Source organism: Atractosteus spatula, chromosome 5 (assembly GCF_055471065.1).
Source record: "Atractosteus spatula isolate fAtrSpa1 chromosome 5, fAtrSpa1.hap1, whole genome shotgun sequence".
Classification (NCBI taxonomy): Eukaryota; Metazoa; Chordata; class Actinopteri; order Semionotiformes; family Lepisosteidae; genus Atractosteus; species Atractosteus spatula.
The window spans coordinates 20,607,618-20,624,783 of record NC_142710.1 but is presented as its reverse complement, the minus strand read 5'-3'; the positions used below and the strand labels follow the sequence as shown (position 1 = coordinate 20,624,783).

At 36.4% G+C, this 17,166-nt stretch overlaps 2 protein-coding genes across 2 annotated transcripts in view; one reads left to right on the top strand and one right to left on the bottom strand.

Annotated features, from left to right (window-relative positions):
* Window positions 1-2,309, top strand: part of fam13c (family with sequence similarity 13 member C) — a 42,458-nt gene extending 40,149 nt beyond the window's left edge. Inside the window, exons 22-23 of the mRNA XM_088916631.1 lie at window positions 239-340; window positions 652-2,309. Coding sequence (XP_088772757.1) covers window positions 239-340; window positions 652-775 — 226 coding nt within the window. The 3' untranslated portion in view covers window positions 776-2,309. The remainder of the gene's footprint in view (window positions 1-238; window positions 341-651) is intronic.
* Window positions 771-17,166, bottom strand: part of phyhiplb (phytanoyl-CoA 2-hydroxylase interacting protein-like b) — a 28,834-nt gene continuing 12,438 nt past the window's right edge. The window contains exons 2-5 of the mRNA XM_088916632.1: window positions 6,966-7,162; window positions 6,330-6,504; window positions 6,072-6,189; window positions 771-3,403 (exon numbers count right to left, since the gene is read on the bottom strand). Of these exons, the coding sequence (XP_088772758.1) occupies window positions 2,869-3,403; window positions 6,072-6,189; window positions 6,330-6,504; window positions 6,966-7,162 (1,025 nt within the window). The 3' untranslated portion in view covers window positions 771-2,868. The remainder of the gene's footprint in view (window positions 3,404-6,071; window positions 6,190-6,329; window positions 6,505-6,965; window positions 7,163-17,166) is intronic.

The window sequence follows — 17,166 nt, the reverse complement described above, 5'->3', positions numbered from 1 at the left end:
ATTTTTGGTAGTATCAACTACTGCTTGTAACATTTTTTCAATGTTTTATTCAGCCAATGTACACAGGGCTGTTATTGTCATAAAATCAAGTTCTGTCAGGTGACTGTGGTCTTCAGGTAGGCAACAGACTAAGTATGAGTTCTAGACTAATTGATTCTTGTTGTATAACTTGTACAGAGCATAAATCATGTATAATAATTGTCATGCCCTTTTTGTGTGTTATTTTAAACCCCTCCAGGCCTGAGTTACTGGAGTACCTCCGGGAAACAAGAGCAGAGAAACATAGGCTTCGCAGAGCTTTACGAGAATTTGAAGACCAGTTTTTTAAACAAATGGGGAGGTAAGAAAGTGCGCTCTCTTCTAGACATTTTTGGTGTGTTTTAATAGTGTTACTTTTGGATTTCTGACATATATATATTTTTTAAATCAGCTTTGTAGCTAAATCATTTCACAGTTCCCATGCACACACAATGCTTAATACACACTTAGGAGCACATAGATAAAAGATTTGTACCGATAAATGCTATTCAAATGATTTAAAATAGTAAATAGTATATATTCCAATTATTACATAAGACATTTAGACAAAAAAATTGAATTAGGGAGTAATATTATGTGATGTGTGTCTTGTGTTTTTTTTTCCTCTGGTAGGGCTGCCCAAAAAGAGGACCGCATTCCAATGGCTGAAGAATATTACGAATATAAGAATATCAAAGCTAAACTCAGATTGTTGGAAGTTCTCCTCAGCAAACAAGAAGCTTCAAAGACTATTTGAGGGATGAATGATCTTTTTTTATTTTGAAGACCTGTTAAGACATTAGCATTGAAAGATGTTTTCTATTGAACTTGTTTGTGCCCTACAGACACTACGATGCACTTTACTAATAATCACCCTGGTTGACAAAATGAAAAGACGGCAACATATTCAACTGTTGCTTAGCAACGGACATTTCAAATGCCTCTCGTCGTTTGTGAAAAAGCTGCAACATGCACTATGACTACTTATGTAGCTAATGTAGCTCCTAAAATAGTTTATTCTGAAAACATGGAAATAACATTAGAAACAGAACTGATGTTTGTTACAAGAGTGGTATTTGTTTCTATGCTAAAATATGGCACTTTATTTTTACTGAAGGGGGAACATATTATTGCTCTTTTTTTAAACCAAAGCCAAAATAATATGCATCTTTCTTTGTTCTCATTAGCATTTTACATTTTCTGTAATCTTGAAACTAGAATGGACAATTTCACTAACATAAAAAGGGATGGGCATCCAGTTCATTTGAACACTTGTCTGCAAACATTTGTTGCTTCTAAAATTCACAGTAATATAATTCCACCTTTGTCCATTACTTCAAAAAACTGCATTCAGTTCAGAAAAGCATGTCAAACCTAGTATCTGTTTAGAAGACCAAAACATTACTTATTACATTCAGTACCTCTAATTCACAGCTATTAAGCTCAGAAATTTAAAAACATAAAATGTCACTCTATGTCACTTAAGTTTTGGGAAGCTTGGACATCCTTGTAAAAATAATGGAAAATGGCAATAAAGATAAGGCATTAAGGGTTTGTTAAAGAGGAGCAAAGAAGGGCATCTCTTTCTGAAACATCCTCAAGACCTTGGGTAAATTATATAGGATAAATCCAATACAAAATATTAGTCTGCATAATGCATTTTTAGAGTACTATGTTGCATCCAAAAAATGTTTTTAAGTTCTGTTTTCAGTTTTGGGAATGTATCTGCAATGTAACAGTTGTGTTTTTTTTTTCCATTTTTCACTGCAATATTTTCTTCACTGTAATATTTTGTTCTGTGAAAAGTGAAAAATACTATAGCTATTATAGGTATATAGTAGTTTATGCTCAAATGATGCTTTCTGTTAAGTGCAATTCTGGTGATTGTTAAACCACAATCTAAAATCTGCTGATGGAAATATTTTGATAGATTACAAACAACCTTTACACTATTGTAAAGTGTATATGCATGTGAATCATTTAAAGATCTTACAAATGTTGTGATTTAATGATCAGATGTGGTAGATATTTTATATAAAGCTTGCTATGCCCCATACATTAATAACAAATTAACAGTCTTAAGCTTTCTGATTAAAATGGTATCATGTAAGATAGCTTGATCATTTTAGCTTAGTACAACTGATGGCTGCAATTTCCTATTTGTTTTTCCATCAGCTTGAAAATTGTTTTCCCAAACTGCATTGATTGCTATGGTTGGAATCCTTGATATTGTGCACTTCTGGTTTGTAAAATTTTTATACAACAGTAAAATAAATATTTTTTCTATCACATTTATTATGTTTAAACACAGTATATGGTTTCTGTTAACTATAATAAATAACATGTAACACTGTTGAACAACAAGTTGGAAGTGCTGACATTTCTAGTTTTTTCAATATTAAATTCATGCCGCAAGTACATCCTATCATGCTCTTTTAAATTACCCAGTAATTAATTTTAATCACAAGATAAAATTAATATGCATTTAAAATGCCATTTAGAAGCTGTTACCATTGCTTTTCTACAGCGGTTTCAATCGGTTTTTGTTACCTTTGGCAAAACAATACATTGCAGCTCTAAAACTGGAGAAATGGTCTGTTAAGCATCACAGCCAGGAGGGGGGTAAAGAAGCATTGTTAATGTCTGATTTGGCAGCGACTTCACAAATACCTCCCAAAAAAAAACAGAAACACGAACAAATCTACTCAGGATAGAAAAAAGTAACCCTCAAAAGAAACAACTGCTGTTTGGTACAAAGCTGCATCTGCATGCTTCTGAAGAGTCTGAACAAGGTGAGATGGAACATTTAAGGGGTTAGACGATCTGTGTGGGTTTGCACTGCGGTACAGGTTAGCGTCCAACACTGATGTTGCAGGTTTTGCAGCTGGGATCTTTCTTTGCGTTTACCGTAGACAAACTCATTAGGTGGTGGCCACTGATCTCAGTGACTGTTCCCAGAGAAAGGTCGACGGGGTCGGTGTAAATCACCTCCAATATGACATCCTGCGCGTGGTGGAACACCAGCCGGCCCTCCTCCTCGGTGCAGGTCAGGAATTTGTTGTCTGCGATGTTCAGCGCAGGCAGGCGCTGTTTGCAGAACTCGTCGCCCACAGACCCAGCAGGGGCCAGGACCAGGATGACATAGTGATAGGCGGTGTACATGCAGTAAAAGTCCCCAAAGTAGAGGTTAGTCTTTTGATTAAAAAGGCATTCGGCCTGGATCTCAAACCGGTATCTTCCGTACGGTGAGTCTTGTGGCGGTTTCCCGGTGTTGAACTCAGTATTGCAGCTGAAGAAGATGCCCTCCAGTTTTCCACTGATGGGGGATCCATGACTGCCACTGTTATCCTTCACTGATGGTAGCATCTTATTGTTCTGCACGTCTCTGAAAAAAGAAAAGATTATTTAAGAAAAAACTGAAATAACATTGACATTTGTAGAAATACTGAATATAAGATGATCTTTTGTTTACTGTATACTGAGCGTGTATACGTGTATACTGAACACCAAAAGAAACGTCACTATAAATGTCCACATGATGCAAATGACGCACAGCCCTGCTCCTGTGACCTCACATGTTGCCCTTCCTGACATGAAGGTATTCCAGCAGGACAACCAATGCTTGTCTTCATGCTGTAACAGTGGCTTACTTGCGAGGTGAGAATGAGTTATGCCTTGTTGGAAGCCCATGTGGCATCTAGGCCTCCGAGACCAGTGAACAGGCTCATGCTTGCTCAGGCTATACAGGAGGAATAGTACAGAACTCCGCAAAACTACATCAGCAACCTGCTGCAATACAGATTGTATTGTTTCCAACAGTGGCTACACATGCTAACATACTGTGACTTTAAAAGTAGGCACCATTCATGAGTAACCATTCCACTAATGGCCCAGTGGCTATTCCTGATGAAGGTATCCATGCCTTTGAGTTATTTCTGAGACGTCATGTACAACAACAGGTGTCTGTTTAAAATTCCCTAAAGCCAGGTCAGAAGTAATGACCTCGGGCCAGAGACATTCTATATTGATGAGAACTGGTAAGTGATAGAATTAATTTATTAATGTCATGTCTATTCAACAGAATGTCAGTGAACCTGCTCTAACTGTTTTGTCATTTTTCTGATAGCTTTGAGAATCTGTTACAGTTGTAAGTGCTAAGTTACTTTTAATGCTCAGTATATAATACAATCAAAAAAGTACAAACATCTAATAATGCCAAGATTATTGTTCAGCCCAACTGTAATTTTGTCAAATTTGTTAAGTCAAATTTCTTAACTGATTAGTGTTGTTTCCTACCTGGACTTTTGAGAAGAGTTTTAGCCATTTTGTTTTTTGAATGTTTTACTAGAATTTACTGAATAATAATGTTGCATTTTATTATTATCATCCAGTGAGATGCACTAAAAGGTTTTTACATTGCAAGTTGCTTTTTCATGTGGAATTTTCAAAACATTTTTTCTATTGTTTAAGAAGCGCACCTTCTAGACCACAAGATGGCACTAATGTATTTTCTGATCTTTAAAAAGGTGAAAATGTTTAATTAACACAAGGAGCTAATGAAAAAGCAATGCATTATAGACCAAATCCTATAAGTATCTCAAGAGCGGTTGTGTGTAATATTTTAAGATACACATGTACAGTGTTAATTAAGTTAAATCAAGATATGCAAGATAGGAAAGATGTCTATTGGACATGACAGAATCCCAGAACAGTACTTTCAATGGAAAAATGTTCAGATTACAAATAATGCATTGAATTAGTTCGTTCTATTAATAAAAATAATGCATTGTCTGACTTTCTTGTTTCTAGAGAGATACCTAAGGTGAGAACTAAGGTCAAAACTATAAAAGCAGTCTTGCTTCAGTCACTTCCAAGTCCAAAAACCATCCGTTCCTCATTTTATAAATCAGGATAATTATTATGAACAGGGCAATAAGATCCAGTGTTCCATGTCTTATGTCCTGGGAAAATAATTTATTGCACAGATTACAGAATACAGCAGCATGGTGGTCTTGAGGGTCAGCAGAGCTGCCTCACAACTCGTAAGCCCAGGATGTGGGTGCTTTATGTACGGAGTGCGCATCTTCACATGGGTTTCCTCCCACCTTCCAAAGACATGTCAACTGGGTTCACTGCTGTCTCTACAATGCTCCTTTGTGTCCTGTGATGGATTGCTGTCTTCGCTGGGGTGTGAGAATATTGCCATGTGCCCTATTCTTTCAGCAACCCCCACCAGGAATATGTTACCAAATGAAAACCATTCTTTTAACAAGGTGGCTCAGGCAGCAGACAGAAGATCTCCATTTTAGCAGAGAGATCATTATTCTCAAGAGTCAAATTGCTTCTATTGAAAGTTCATAAAAATACATCATTTGCAAAGCTGCCCATCACAACTCAGCTTTAATTCATTAAATGTTTTTATTTTAAACCTTTACGTCTTTAACTATTGAAGTCACAAATTAACAACATGGTCATGTATTGATACATTAGAATGGTTTAACAACTTTTGAAAAAGCCACACAAATACATACAGTAACTGAATCAAAAGAATTCTTACATTCACTCTCTAATGCTACAAAGGTGGTAATGCTACAAAGGTGGTGTTCACTTAATTGCTAAGCCACCCTTGTAGTCAGTTTCACAAATTATATCTTCATTGGAAGATATAAATACCAATAAAAGATGGGACAACACAGGCAGTCTTCAGCTTTAAATGCTCACATTATAAATGAAATATCTGCCATTTAAAAAAATAAATAAAACAGCTTGCCATGTAACTTAGATATTGAAGATAAACCTATTTCTTTAGACATTCCCATATTGTGACATCCAGTCATTCTTACATTCACGACACGGCTACTCTCTGGACAGTATACCAGTACAACTCCACTCAATTTAAAGATGCCAATTTACCCAGCTAGCCAGTCTTTGGATTACGTGAGGAAATTGGAGCCCCAGGAGAAAACCCACATGAACAAGGGGACACCAAGCAAACACCTTAATGAATCATGGAAATCCCAAAACTATAAAAAGAAAAGCACAGCAGCACATACCTGGCTTGATCAAAGTATTCTTTATGCTGGTTGCGATAAAACAGTGAAAATTTCAGCATTCTGCCAGCAATCACTTCAGCTTTCTCTAACAACTGTGTTAGGTGCACTGTCGAGTAATCTGAAAAACAGGAATTGTATTTATTTCGTATTATTTTAGCATGTGAGAGGAAGTACAATAGCGATCACTAGAGATTGTGAATATTCTAGTGTTTTCCCGATCTACATATCTACTAGACTTCACACAACTACCAGACTCACCCGCAGTGCAGAACTCTATGATTTCACTCCACTCCGAGACAGCATAGTCCCCGTCGCTCTGCTTGGACGCTGTCTGCACGGCGACCGTGTATTCCGTGCGAGGACTCAGGAACCAGTGCCCTCTGACAGTCATGGGAAGAGGAACGGCTTTGGCCACAAGTTTTGTGGGAACATCCTATGACAAAGAGCATGCAAACAGAAATACCGCGGAAAAAAATGGTGATTTTTAGTACATTTAACGGTGTAGACACTATCGTCGTTTAACACCTGTGCTGCCTGTGTCAATCTCTTCTGAAGTTTCCACTGGGAAAGTCAAGGCTCCTACATTACAGTCCTATTGATTGATTCTTACTGAATCTCTCAAACTCCTGGACACAGAAGCCTTGAGCTCCTATTTATACCAAGGACTACAGTACGTCTGCAAGCTTTGCAAGGATGTGTTTCAGTTTGCCAGAAAAGTATACTTAACTCAGTGAGTAATTTAAAACTGATAACATTGACAGCTGAAGGAGAAGGATAAAATATTTCCAGAAACCGCAATGGGACAAATCAATTTGCTTCACCTTCTACAGAAGACCAAGAGTGAAAACGTACTGACACTGTGCCACATTTCAGCACAGTCATGTCAAAGAATACCTTATGTTTGAACTTGTTTGAGTTCTTGTTCTCTTTCTTGTTTAGGTCAATGAAGTAGTGTGTGATACGGTCCCTGGATTTGGGATCCATATCCCAGGATATCTTGAAGGAGTCACATGTGATGTTGCTTATTTTGATGTTCTGTGGCACTGGAAGCTCCTCCATCTCGGCAATCCCACTATCCTGGGATTTATTTCCTACAGAAAAAGAAAAACAGAACAGTTTCTGTTATTCACAAAGCAGCTGAAATATTGCCTTGGCTGGCAGACGATTTAAAAGTGAATCTTTTATGCTATGTTTAAATCTCACTCAAATCATTAATGTAGATCTAAGATGTCCACCGATCAAAGGCTTTGCGAGCTCTGCAATATTATATCATCCCTGATAAATGTTTTTTGTAAATGTTAGCAGACAAAGAAAACCTATTTCAAGCATTTATTTTAATATTATGAACCAATGCTGGAATTGCATGCATTACCATGGCAACACCTACAATACTTTCCTCCAGCTTACATTTAATTTTCCAGAAGCCAGCTATTATGACACCACTCTTTATTTAAATAATTCAGAGAAAATTAATAATAGTTAATTACACACCTGCTTTACGTGTTGTGAGTCCTTTTACATGCACAAACAAATCTATAATGTTTACTACCAGAACAGGGAAGATTATCACTTCAAGGTTATAGCAATAAAGAAAAATGTCAGTTTTTGCAAAACACTCTGTAAGGCCAATATTCATATAACATCAAATCATAGCAACTGATAATAGCTCCAGCTCAAGGACAATGTACAGAAAAGTGGATTGTTATACAGTAACATCTGATATATGAATGATAAGTGCTTTTCTAGATTGAGAAAAAAATAAAAGGATTCAAAGGAAATGTGAAACTACAAATGCCCACATTTGGCAAACTAACAATACTGTATTTTGTCTAAGCTGTATACAGGCTGAAAATTTTGAACCCAATTCAAAACTTTTGATGCTGAAAAGACAATGAAGTTGCTATGTCTCATTGAATATTTCAAACCTTGAATACTCCAGCTTGATGATTAAGTCACTCCAACAATGGGTCAGGGTCTCATTTACACAAACATAAATGCATCTTTTTAATGGAGTTTAGTTTGCTTGTGTTAGAAAAAGTTCAGACAAATGCAATACTTGGATGCTGTATAATCCAGTATATCTTTGGTCTCAATTATTCCTTCTATTCTTTGTTTTGAAAAATAAAATTCTTCCCATAGTTCTACAGCACTGGAATATATTTGCATACAGTATATTATTTAGAATATTTATATTTATTAGTGAAGATTCAGAATTCACAACATAGTAAGATTCAGCTCATAGGCCTTGATACTTAGTGTTTGTAGCTTAAACACTTTTTCCTGTAGAGTGGTGCGGGTCTTTGAAAACAGTAGATTCATTCTTTCGCATAATTAAAAACTTGTTCCTTCAAATCACTGTGCTGTCATGTAATGCGTTCTCTCACACTGTGCATTTAAATGTATATTAAGCCCATTCACCATTACACTCATAGTCCAGAGAGAGACTGAAAGACATGTTCTGAAAAACAAAGACTACAGTATTGTCTCTGTGGGCCCAAAATGAATATGAAAGCGTATGTGATTTTAATATAAATATTTCAAAATGTTCATTTGTTTTGCATATCCACCATAAAAAAACCCATATAGCTCAAATGTTCAGTTCTTTGTTACACCACATCAGGCGCCATGTTCTGAAACAGCAATGAGCTACAGTACATGGCGGAGTTAGCGACTCCTTATCAATTCTCACTTGTAAGCTCAGAGTAATTAGGATGAGGAAAATGCACGCATCACTTGGTTTGGGACAGCACTATGAGCGCGTCCCCTGGGTGCTTTGTTCTAGTTGTTTTATCTCTATTGAGAAAAGGCTTTTAAAAATCCTATAACATTCAAATAAATTGTGAAGGATAAGAAGAATGAACTTTTTTACAGTTCAATACTGTCATTCATTTCTCTGCTTACCCTCACCTACTCTGTTTTTAAAGCTGCAAGTATGAAGGATTTGATTTTTTGCGATGCACAGCACTAAACAAAAAAGATCCAGAAGTTTTAAGAGAGACAGACGATTAACATCTTAAAGAACAGCCTTCAGCAATATTGTACTCCTTTGTTCCCTCCCTGTCAGCAAATAGCAAGGCCTGGTTATGCAACGCACCCCAAGAGACACTAACAATCTATTTAACCTCACTAGTTTCTTTTTACACAGCCCCTGCTCGTCTGCAGATAGTAGCGGTGCTATTCATAGGCCATTCCACGCAACTGTAGAAAAGCCTTGAAAAATGTGAGCCGACTAGTTTCCATAGCAACAAAACACCAAGCTATGTAGAATATGACACGAAGTGTCATCCCGCATCTTGAAGGCTGAAGTTCTTACTATGTCTTATGAGGGTGTACCCAAAATAATCTCCACTAAACAGACTGGAAACATTCATGCCATTCCAAGTGACACATTAAATTAATTTATCTGGCTCTATAACAGCTTTTAGGTTTTACTTTAAATTATTATGCTTTCATGTTATGTGACCATGCATAGGATGGTCTACTGATAATTTTGTACACAAGACTAACTCCCTTTGATTCATCTGTTTAAACACAGTATATATAGGTACTTGATTTCTGTCATTAACAAAGTGTGGAACATATACAGTACCTCACCTTTATATACAAAAAAGTGAAATTAGCAGTTATTGCACTGCCACACTACTGTTTTATATAAATGTAGTGACTTTCTCACTATTAATGACATTTTAGTAAATTACCATTTATGTAATTTATAGCTGTCTTAAATACTGAGATATACTGTACATGTTACTGATAACATTATGAACAGTTATAAAACATTGCTATGGTTCAGGTTAAGGTCAGGACTGGGGTTTAGTTTCTAACATACAATTAATATACAATAGAGGTTGGTAATGATCACATTTATATCACTCTATTAATATTTCATATTCTGTTATAATGTTTATAAATGGCACTTGCAATCCCTAATCTAAAATGTTACTGACATTTCAAATGATTCCAATTATTCTTGTAGAGTAAACCAGTGAAAGAGATCATTATTGCTATTTGTCCTGGAACTAAACTCCCTGTAACACCTGTACATTTGAGTTTACTATCGCAAGTCAGTGAGGGTATGCAAAATAAATGACTTCCTTGAATCAGAACCATTTTGCTGATGCCAACAAGTTCAGCCTGACTGACTTTTCCATTTCACCTGCAGCTTAACTGATAGCAGCACGCAAGGTCAAGAAGAAAGAAAATCAGATCTGGACATGATCTCAAGATATTTTTTAATGAACTTTATCATCAATGAAGGAAGAAGGAAAATAATGGCAAAATAACACCAGACTACCACTTTCTGTACTATCATGCATTTGGAGACTAAATATGTAAATGTTACACAAAGTCACTTACTTTGTCTCCCGACATAAAGTACTTGGAACTCTGCAACAGTACAATGCTTAAACTGTATCAAAGACATGCACATTTTTAAATTATGTGTCCAAATGACTTTGCTCGCATTTCTATCATTTACTTACCCCGCTTGAAACAGTATAATAAATGATCTGTTGCCGTGAGATAAATACACAATTTTGTCTTTCACACAATGGAATTCCTTTCACATAATACTCAGGCTAATGCTTAATGCTGGCCCTTGAAACTCCCACGGAACCTACCAACTTGTGGAAAAGATTAAATCAGTGATAAGTGATGGAGCCTTGTACTGACACAGCACAGCAATCGCCACAGGTGCCGAACGTCTCTGTTTTTCCAACAAGAACAAAAGGCCAAACAAAACCTCCAAAAATGAAACTTTGATCTGGCATGTAATGGCCACTGTTGCACGGCAATTACCTCAAAACATCAGGCTAATTTGCGAAAAGCAAATTACAGCAGTATTGTACCCAGTCCGCACTTGCCCGCTTTCACAACACAATCCTCGATCGAAGCACTTGATTGCTGCAAGGCCTCAGCATGCAGCCATTTTAAAGAACTCAGACACAAAAAATACCTGCTCATAATGTATATTCTGGCTTATTATTTTTTTGCATCAGTAGCCTTTAAAAGCACATATACATCGCCTATTCATATAAAACAAAATATGCCTATACATTTGTGTGTTAAGATATTATAAATCCTTCTTTAGCTGAAATAACATGTTCATGTGTACTATATTGAGCATTATCATTTCAGGCAATAATTCTGAGCATTATTCCTTAGGTGACTGTGCATAAACATAAAATGTGTGCTTATAATAAAATGGCCCAGCAGTCTAGTGTACATTTATCTCTATCAGTTATAAATTCATTTGTATCACCTGAAAGTATTTAGATTTCTCAGAATTCTTTGGTTAAAGTACTAATGAGACATGCCTTAAACTGCAGCTAGATTTAGACTCCAATGGCAAATCTATCCCTTAGAAACTGTAAGTAAAATCTCATAAATGATCAGAGCAAGTAATTGAATTGTTGGCAATCTGAAAAAATAAAGTACCAAAATAATCATAATCAGACTGAAGAAATATAAAACATATATGTAATCCACTCGATTATTTTGTCTTAAATTGAATTCCTACATCGTCAAAGAAAACTGTGGGCAGTGATTCTGAACTCCTGCCACATTTTCATCAAAGTAGTGGTGACACTTGGAACAGGTTTCTTTGCAGTCCTTCAGCGTGCATTTTTATAGTGCTTTTCATTCCAATACATAATAAAACACTTATTTTGTGGAAGTATGTAACAAAGTACAATATTGTATTTAAATTATCTTATTAACTTTGCCTTTCCTCTTAATATAGATTTTTATAATGCATGGAAATTTAGCACAGCAAGTTAATATTTGATAACCAGAGGCTAGACAAACAACACAAGGTAAGGAAAGCAAGGAATTCAAGCACAATTTTATTTATGCTTTTTATGTATATAAAATATATATATCTTGCTTAACAGACTGGCCATTGCTGTATGAAATGCAAATGCTAATAGAAACTATTGGTAATCCTGAAATAAGAACAGCACAAAATGTTATGCCACTGCTGAATAACATTAATAAACATCATTATTTTAATTCAGCATAGCACAGATGTCTTACTGTAAGAGCTACACTTTTGATTCCTCATTAACAGAGCTAAAAACAAAAGCTGAGAGTTCTGCCTACATAACACGTGCTGCTGGAAAACTAAAGGCTCATGAATATTAATTTCCACTGACTACAAAAGAAAAAAGAGAAATTTCTCAAAAGAGAATCTATTTACATTACATGGAATTTCTTTTCAAGTTAATGTTATCTGAATAAAATGTTATATATATATACAGTATGATGTTTATGTGTTATAAAAGATTATAATAATTATCTTAGGAAAGCACATGATCTTTTTAGTGTTTAAAAATCTAACTTTACAATTGCTGTTACAACATACCGTCTTACAAATGTTCATGAGACAAAGTTCCTGAATCTCACTACATTAAGCAGCCTTCTAGAGCAGTCCCAGGAATATACCTCCTCTGTACTGCACTAGGAACTGGCAAATCATACAATCTGTGACTTTCCCCAAGGAATGGGATGAAACGCAACCTCAGCCAGCAGAGGGGGTAAGACAAACAGCTCCTATTATTCATTCGGATGCTATCGCACATCATTTGACTCAGCACTTTAGATTTCTGAAATTCCCATCACAGCCCGCCCTGTGGGGCTGCTGTCTTAGCCCAGCCAGAAGATGCTTCAGAAACACGGTTTCAAAAGTCGGTTATATAAGAACCGAAAAAAATGGTTTCTCGTTTTTTCCTGGTTAGTCACTGTTCTTTTTCAAAGAGAATTAACAAAACCTAGTCTTTATCCTTCCATTATTTCATGCTTGTTTTATAAATGTTTGAGAATTTTGATTCTGTGTGTAGGTTAAACCCCACCCCCCAAAAAAAATCTAAATTGAAACAAATGAAAAAAATCAACATACCAGTGTAATGAAAGCTTACTTTTCACTGAACAAAGCAAACGAAGTACAGCAGCACCCAGAAAGTATTACATTGCGAACAGAGGCACTTCTGAATTCTTTATCACCCTAGCAAGACCAATGGAACAGAACAGTGCTGTACAGAGCTCTGCTCTCTGGCTGCGTGCTATTGGCTTACTGAGGTTAAGCTTTTGTTTTACAAGCCCAGCAGACATCAAATGCACAGCTGACATTATGTCATCAGCCAAAGCTGGCAACTATCTCACTGGCCCAGTCACAGCCGCAGTTTTCAAAGAAGCGTCCATGTTTTCCAATGAGATTATCTGCGGGTTGACAAATGTCAACTCCCATCGGCATAGCTGTAAATCTTCCCACAGTACACCTCCTGAAATCATGTTTCCTACAGGCTAGCCAACATGTACATGTTCTGCAAAACAGTACTCTAGACTCAGCAGTCATCGGTTATGTGCAGGTTTACACACAGTTTATAGAGTACCTTGGAAAAGTATTCAGACTCTTTTGTAAATTTCTAAAAGGATACATACACTTTATCATTACTTCATAGTTTGTTCAAAACCTGAATGCTTAAACTGAAGACTACTAAGGGTAAGTTACATTAAATATCTGAAAATGAAAGAGACAAAAATCAAATATAATGATTGCATAAGAATGTAGACCCGTGAACTCAATATTTGGTGGAAGCACCTTTGGCAACAATTACAATTACTTGACATTATGGATGGTTTGACTTACGCTCTGTTTTAAGGTTGCACCAGACATAACACTTTGCATTTTCCAATTTTGCAACATCTGCAGTACAACTTAAATGCTTTGTTGCAAACCCCATACAATATTTGAGATGGGTTACCCTGTCATACAGACAACCTTTGTGGATATTGCTCACTCCTGACTCCTATTGGCCTCTTGGTGGGATTACTAACCAAATTTGTGCTTGCCCAGCTGTGATTTGGAAAGACTGTGTCTAGGCAGAACGTTGCACCTTCTATTTCTTAATGACTTAAATACTCTGCTTACAGGGATATTCAAAGACTTAGATATTCTTTGTACCCTTCTCTTGGGGTGTAATTCTCAATGACTATATCCCTGGCTTGCTGTGAAAGCTCCTTAGTCTTCATGGTTGAGTCTTTGCTTGAAATTCACTACCTCACCAAGGAACCTCACAATGACAGGTGTTTTAATTCTGAGAGTCAGGAGAACCACTATTAATGCACCTTGAAAAATGCCACTCAACTAAGTGTGTGGCTTGTTAAGGTAATTATGTGCTCCTATATTAATTTAACACAGCAGGTCTGAATACTTATGGAATTGTGACCTTTCCTTTTTTTGGTCATATTATTTCATTCCTTATTTTTGTTTGCTTTGAATGTGTGGAGTAGGTCGTGAATATAACAAATTGTAATTGCTACTCGAACTGTCATGTCTTCAAGCTTTAAAGCAACAAAATGTGCAATGGTCAGAATACTGAATACAACACACTGTATGAATGTATAAATCTTTAATCTTACTACAACTTTTTGTTCAAATAATGACTTATTATGTTAGATATTACTGCCCAGGAGGACTTATGCTATGAAGTTATCTGCCTTGCCCAGCATGAAGCTGACAGTGTCATGGAATATAAAACAAAAGTTCATTGTGTTTTAACATGTACTATTGTGTCATGTACATATATATTATAAGATAATATGAACAAACAAAAACAACAGTGAATATAAAACCCAGCAACAGAAAAATCACTAATGTCTTCAGATAATGTCAAATTTGCATTTTTCATGGAAAGCCTGGGAATTGGACACAAAGTCATACTGTACATCCTTTGTTTTGAAACTGTAAGCATTACTACTTTCATCACATGCATTAAAATATACCCTCAGTTTCAACCTCAGTATTATGGTTTGTCCTTTTACAAACCTCAGTTACAGAGATTCAACAACTAGATGGCAATTCTGAGGTTTTCTCAAGCATAAAAAGCCTAAATAGGATAACTGCCCTCAATACCCATTCTAACACCCTCAATTACAGTAATGAAACAGACATGATCACCTTCTGTATCAAGCATTCCCATGAAACTGGGCTTACAGACTAAGCAATAGTAGAATAGCACACAGTAATATGAAGACAAAGCCCATCTGTATTCTACAAGTTTTCAAATTACAGTCTTAAACCACAACAAGGGTCCTATTTAACAATCAGAATGCCAAATATTCAGAAAATGGCTATTAACATACAGTACTTAACAGAGGAATTACAGTATCTATTTCTGTAATGCCTGATCAATGTGTTAATGAAATGTCTATCACCCAACAGGAAATGTAAAAAAACATGCTTTATTCCATTCATTCAAGGATAAAATTAACCCAAACTGTAAAAGCAAGAAGAATGCAAGAAAGGCTTGACACCTTGGCATTGGATAAGTTATAAATGAGGGACATCCAGCCTTCAAAATAAAATTTTGTCAGACTAGTTACGACGAAATATAAGGGATGCTCACTACCCTGTGTTCCTCTCATAGTGAGCAAATACAATGAAACCTGAAAGAACATAAAGGCCACCCTGTCAAATACAGAACACCACAATACACCGTTCGGCACAAAGGTTTTCATTCCATCCAACTTTGCAGCTCATCTTGATGTCCCTGTATTCTGAAATCACGTTCTGCAGGCCGACATTTCCACTTGCGTACACCACAAAAGTGTCTTAAAGGTGTTAGTATTGGATGGCAACCATTCACTGCAAAGAACATGTCTACTGCTGCAAACAAGCAAATTAGAGTAATCCAGACATCTCATTTATCAGGCCAAAAAATAATACTTTATTGGTCTTCTGCTTGTGCCTTCACCATGCAATGGAATACAGTTCTTTAAGAGCTTTGCTCTTTCACTGCCCTTCCTGTATGGAGCATGTATTCGTAGGCATTTGCAGCAAAATTGATTCCAGTCACCACCTTAATCAATCTTAAATGCAATCTGTTCTGAGCTGAAGGAGATAAAATTTTAAGACAAAAACATTTTTGGCGATATTAATTTCTAAAGCAATTTGAGCATGACAAACTGCAGAACCAAAACGCGTTTCCCTCACCTACTGCAGTTGTAACCCTCCTGAATTACCTGCCAAAGAACCCCAAAAGTAAACTCATGTAAAATGAAAACATACAGTATAGTGTGATAAAACGAGGGCGGCAGCAGCACTCCAAAGTGATGTTTTATAAATTACACAAACAAATGTGAAAACCGGTAACATTAAATGCGTTTACACTGAAAGTTTCATTTAGCCCGTCAGTGACAGATGCTCTTTTTTTGCGCATGATCACTGCTTGAAGGTCCGTGAAACCTTCATGTTATGAGTCATGCACCCTAATACAGACAGCGTCCCAATAACATCTTAAAGAAAATTCTTAGTTGTTTTTTTTTTTAAATTCTTAGTTTAGAAACCTTAGTTCAGAAAGGGTAGCCATGACTAGTTCAGTTCCCGGGCTCCCGAAAAAGAGACGAGCGAGTTGGCGCTTCTCGCAAATACGCTTTTTTCCCCAGTTCATGTTCCCTGGACTGTGCGGCTCCATACTACACCAGCAAAATCCAGGAGCGAATGAAAGTCATGCAGTTTTTTTAAATCCGTGCGTGATGACTGGGAAGAGACAAATCAACCAACGGTTAATAATGAAAAAAAATGCAATGAGTTGGAGGGGTAATTGCTGAGCTCAACGTTTTCTGTCCAAATAAATCCTACCCACTAATGAACATAAATTTAAAAAGGCTTAAGCGACTGTTGTGTTGGCTGTTTTCCAAAGAAATAAAACGCTGTTACAATTCAAAGTAGGAATGTGATATATGACACCGAATATGGAGGATGTCTTGAGTCGTTTAAAGGTGAAGCAGGGCACATTGCCGCGTGTCATAAACAAGCGCAAAGGTTGAAAACATCGGGTACATACTTCCTGAATAACTTAAGAGTCTTTTAATTAGCAACAAAGTAGTTAATGAAATGCTACTGCAGATACTGCAGCTCTTTACTGAAATGTTGTCACCGAGATTTGTACGTATTTTGTCTGGCATTACTGCGCTTTCTGTATAGGCTGGATACAGTCGATAGTTATTAATAATAAAGCAATCATACTAATGCACCCTCTTTCGTTTATTATACTACTATTAAACAAGTGTTTAATACACGTTCGGAAAGAAAAAG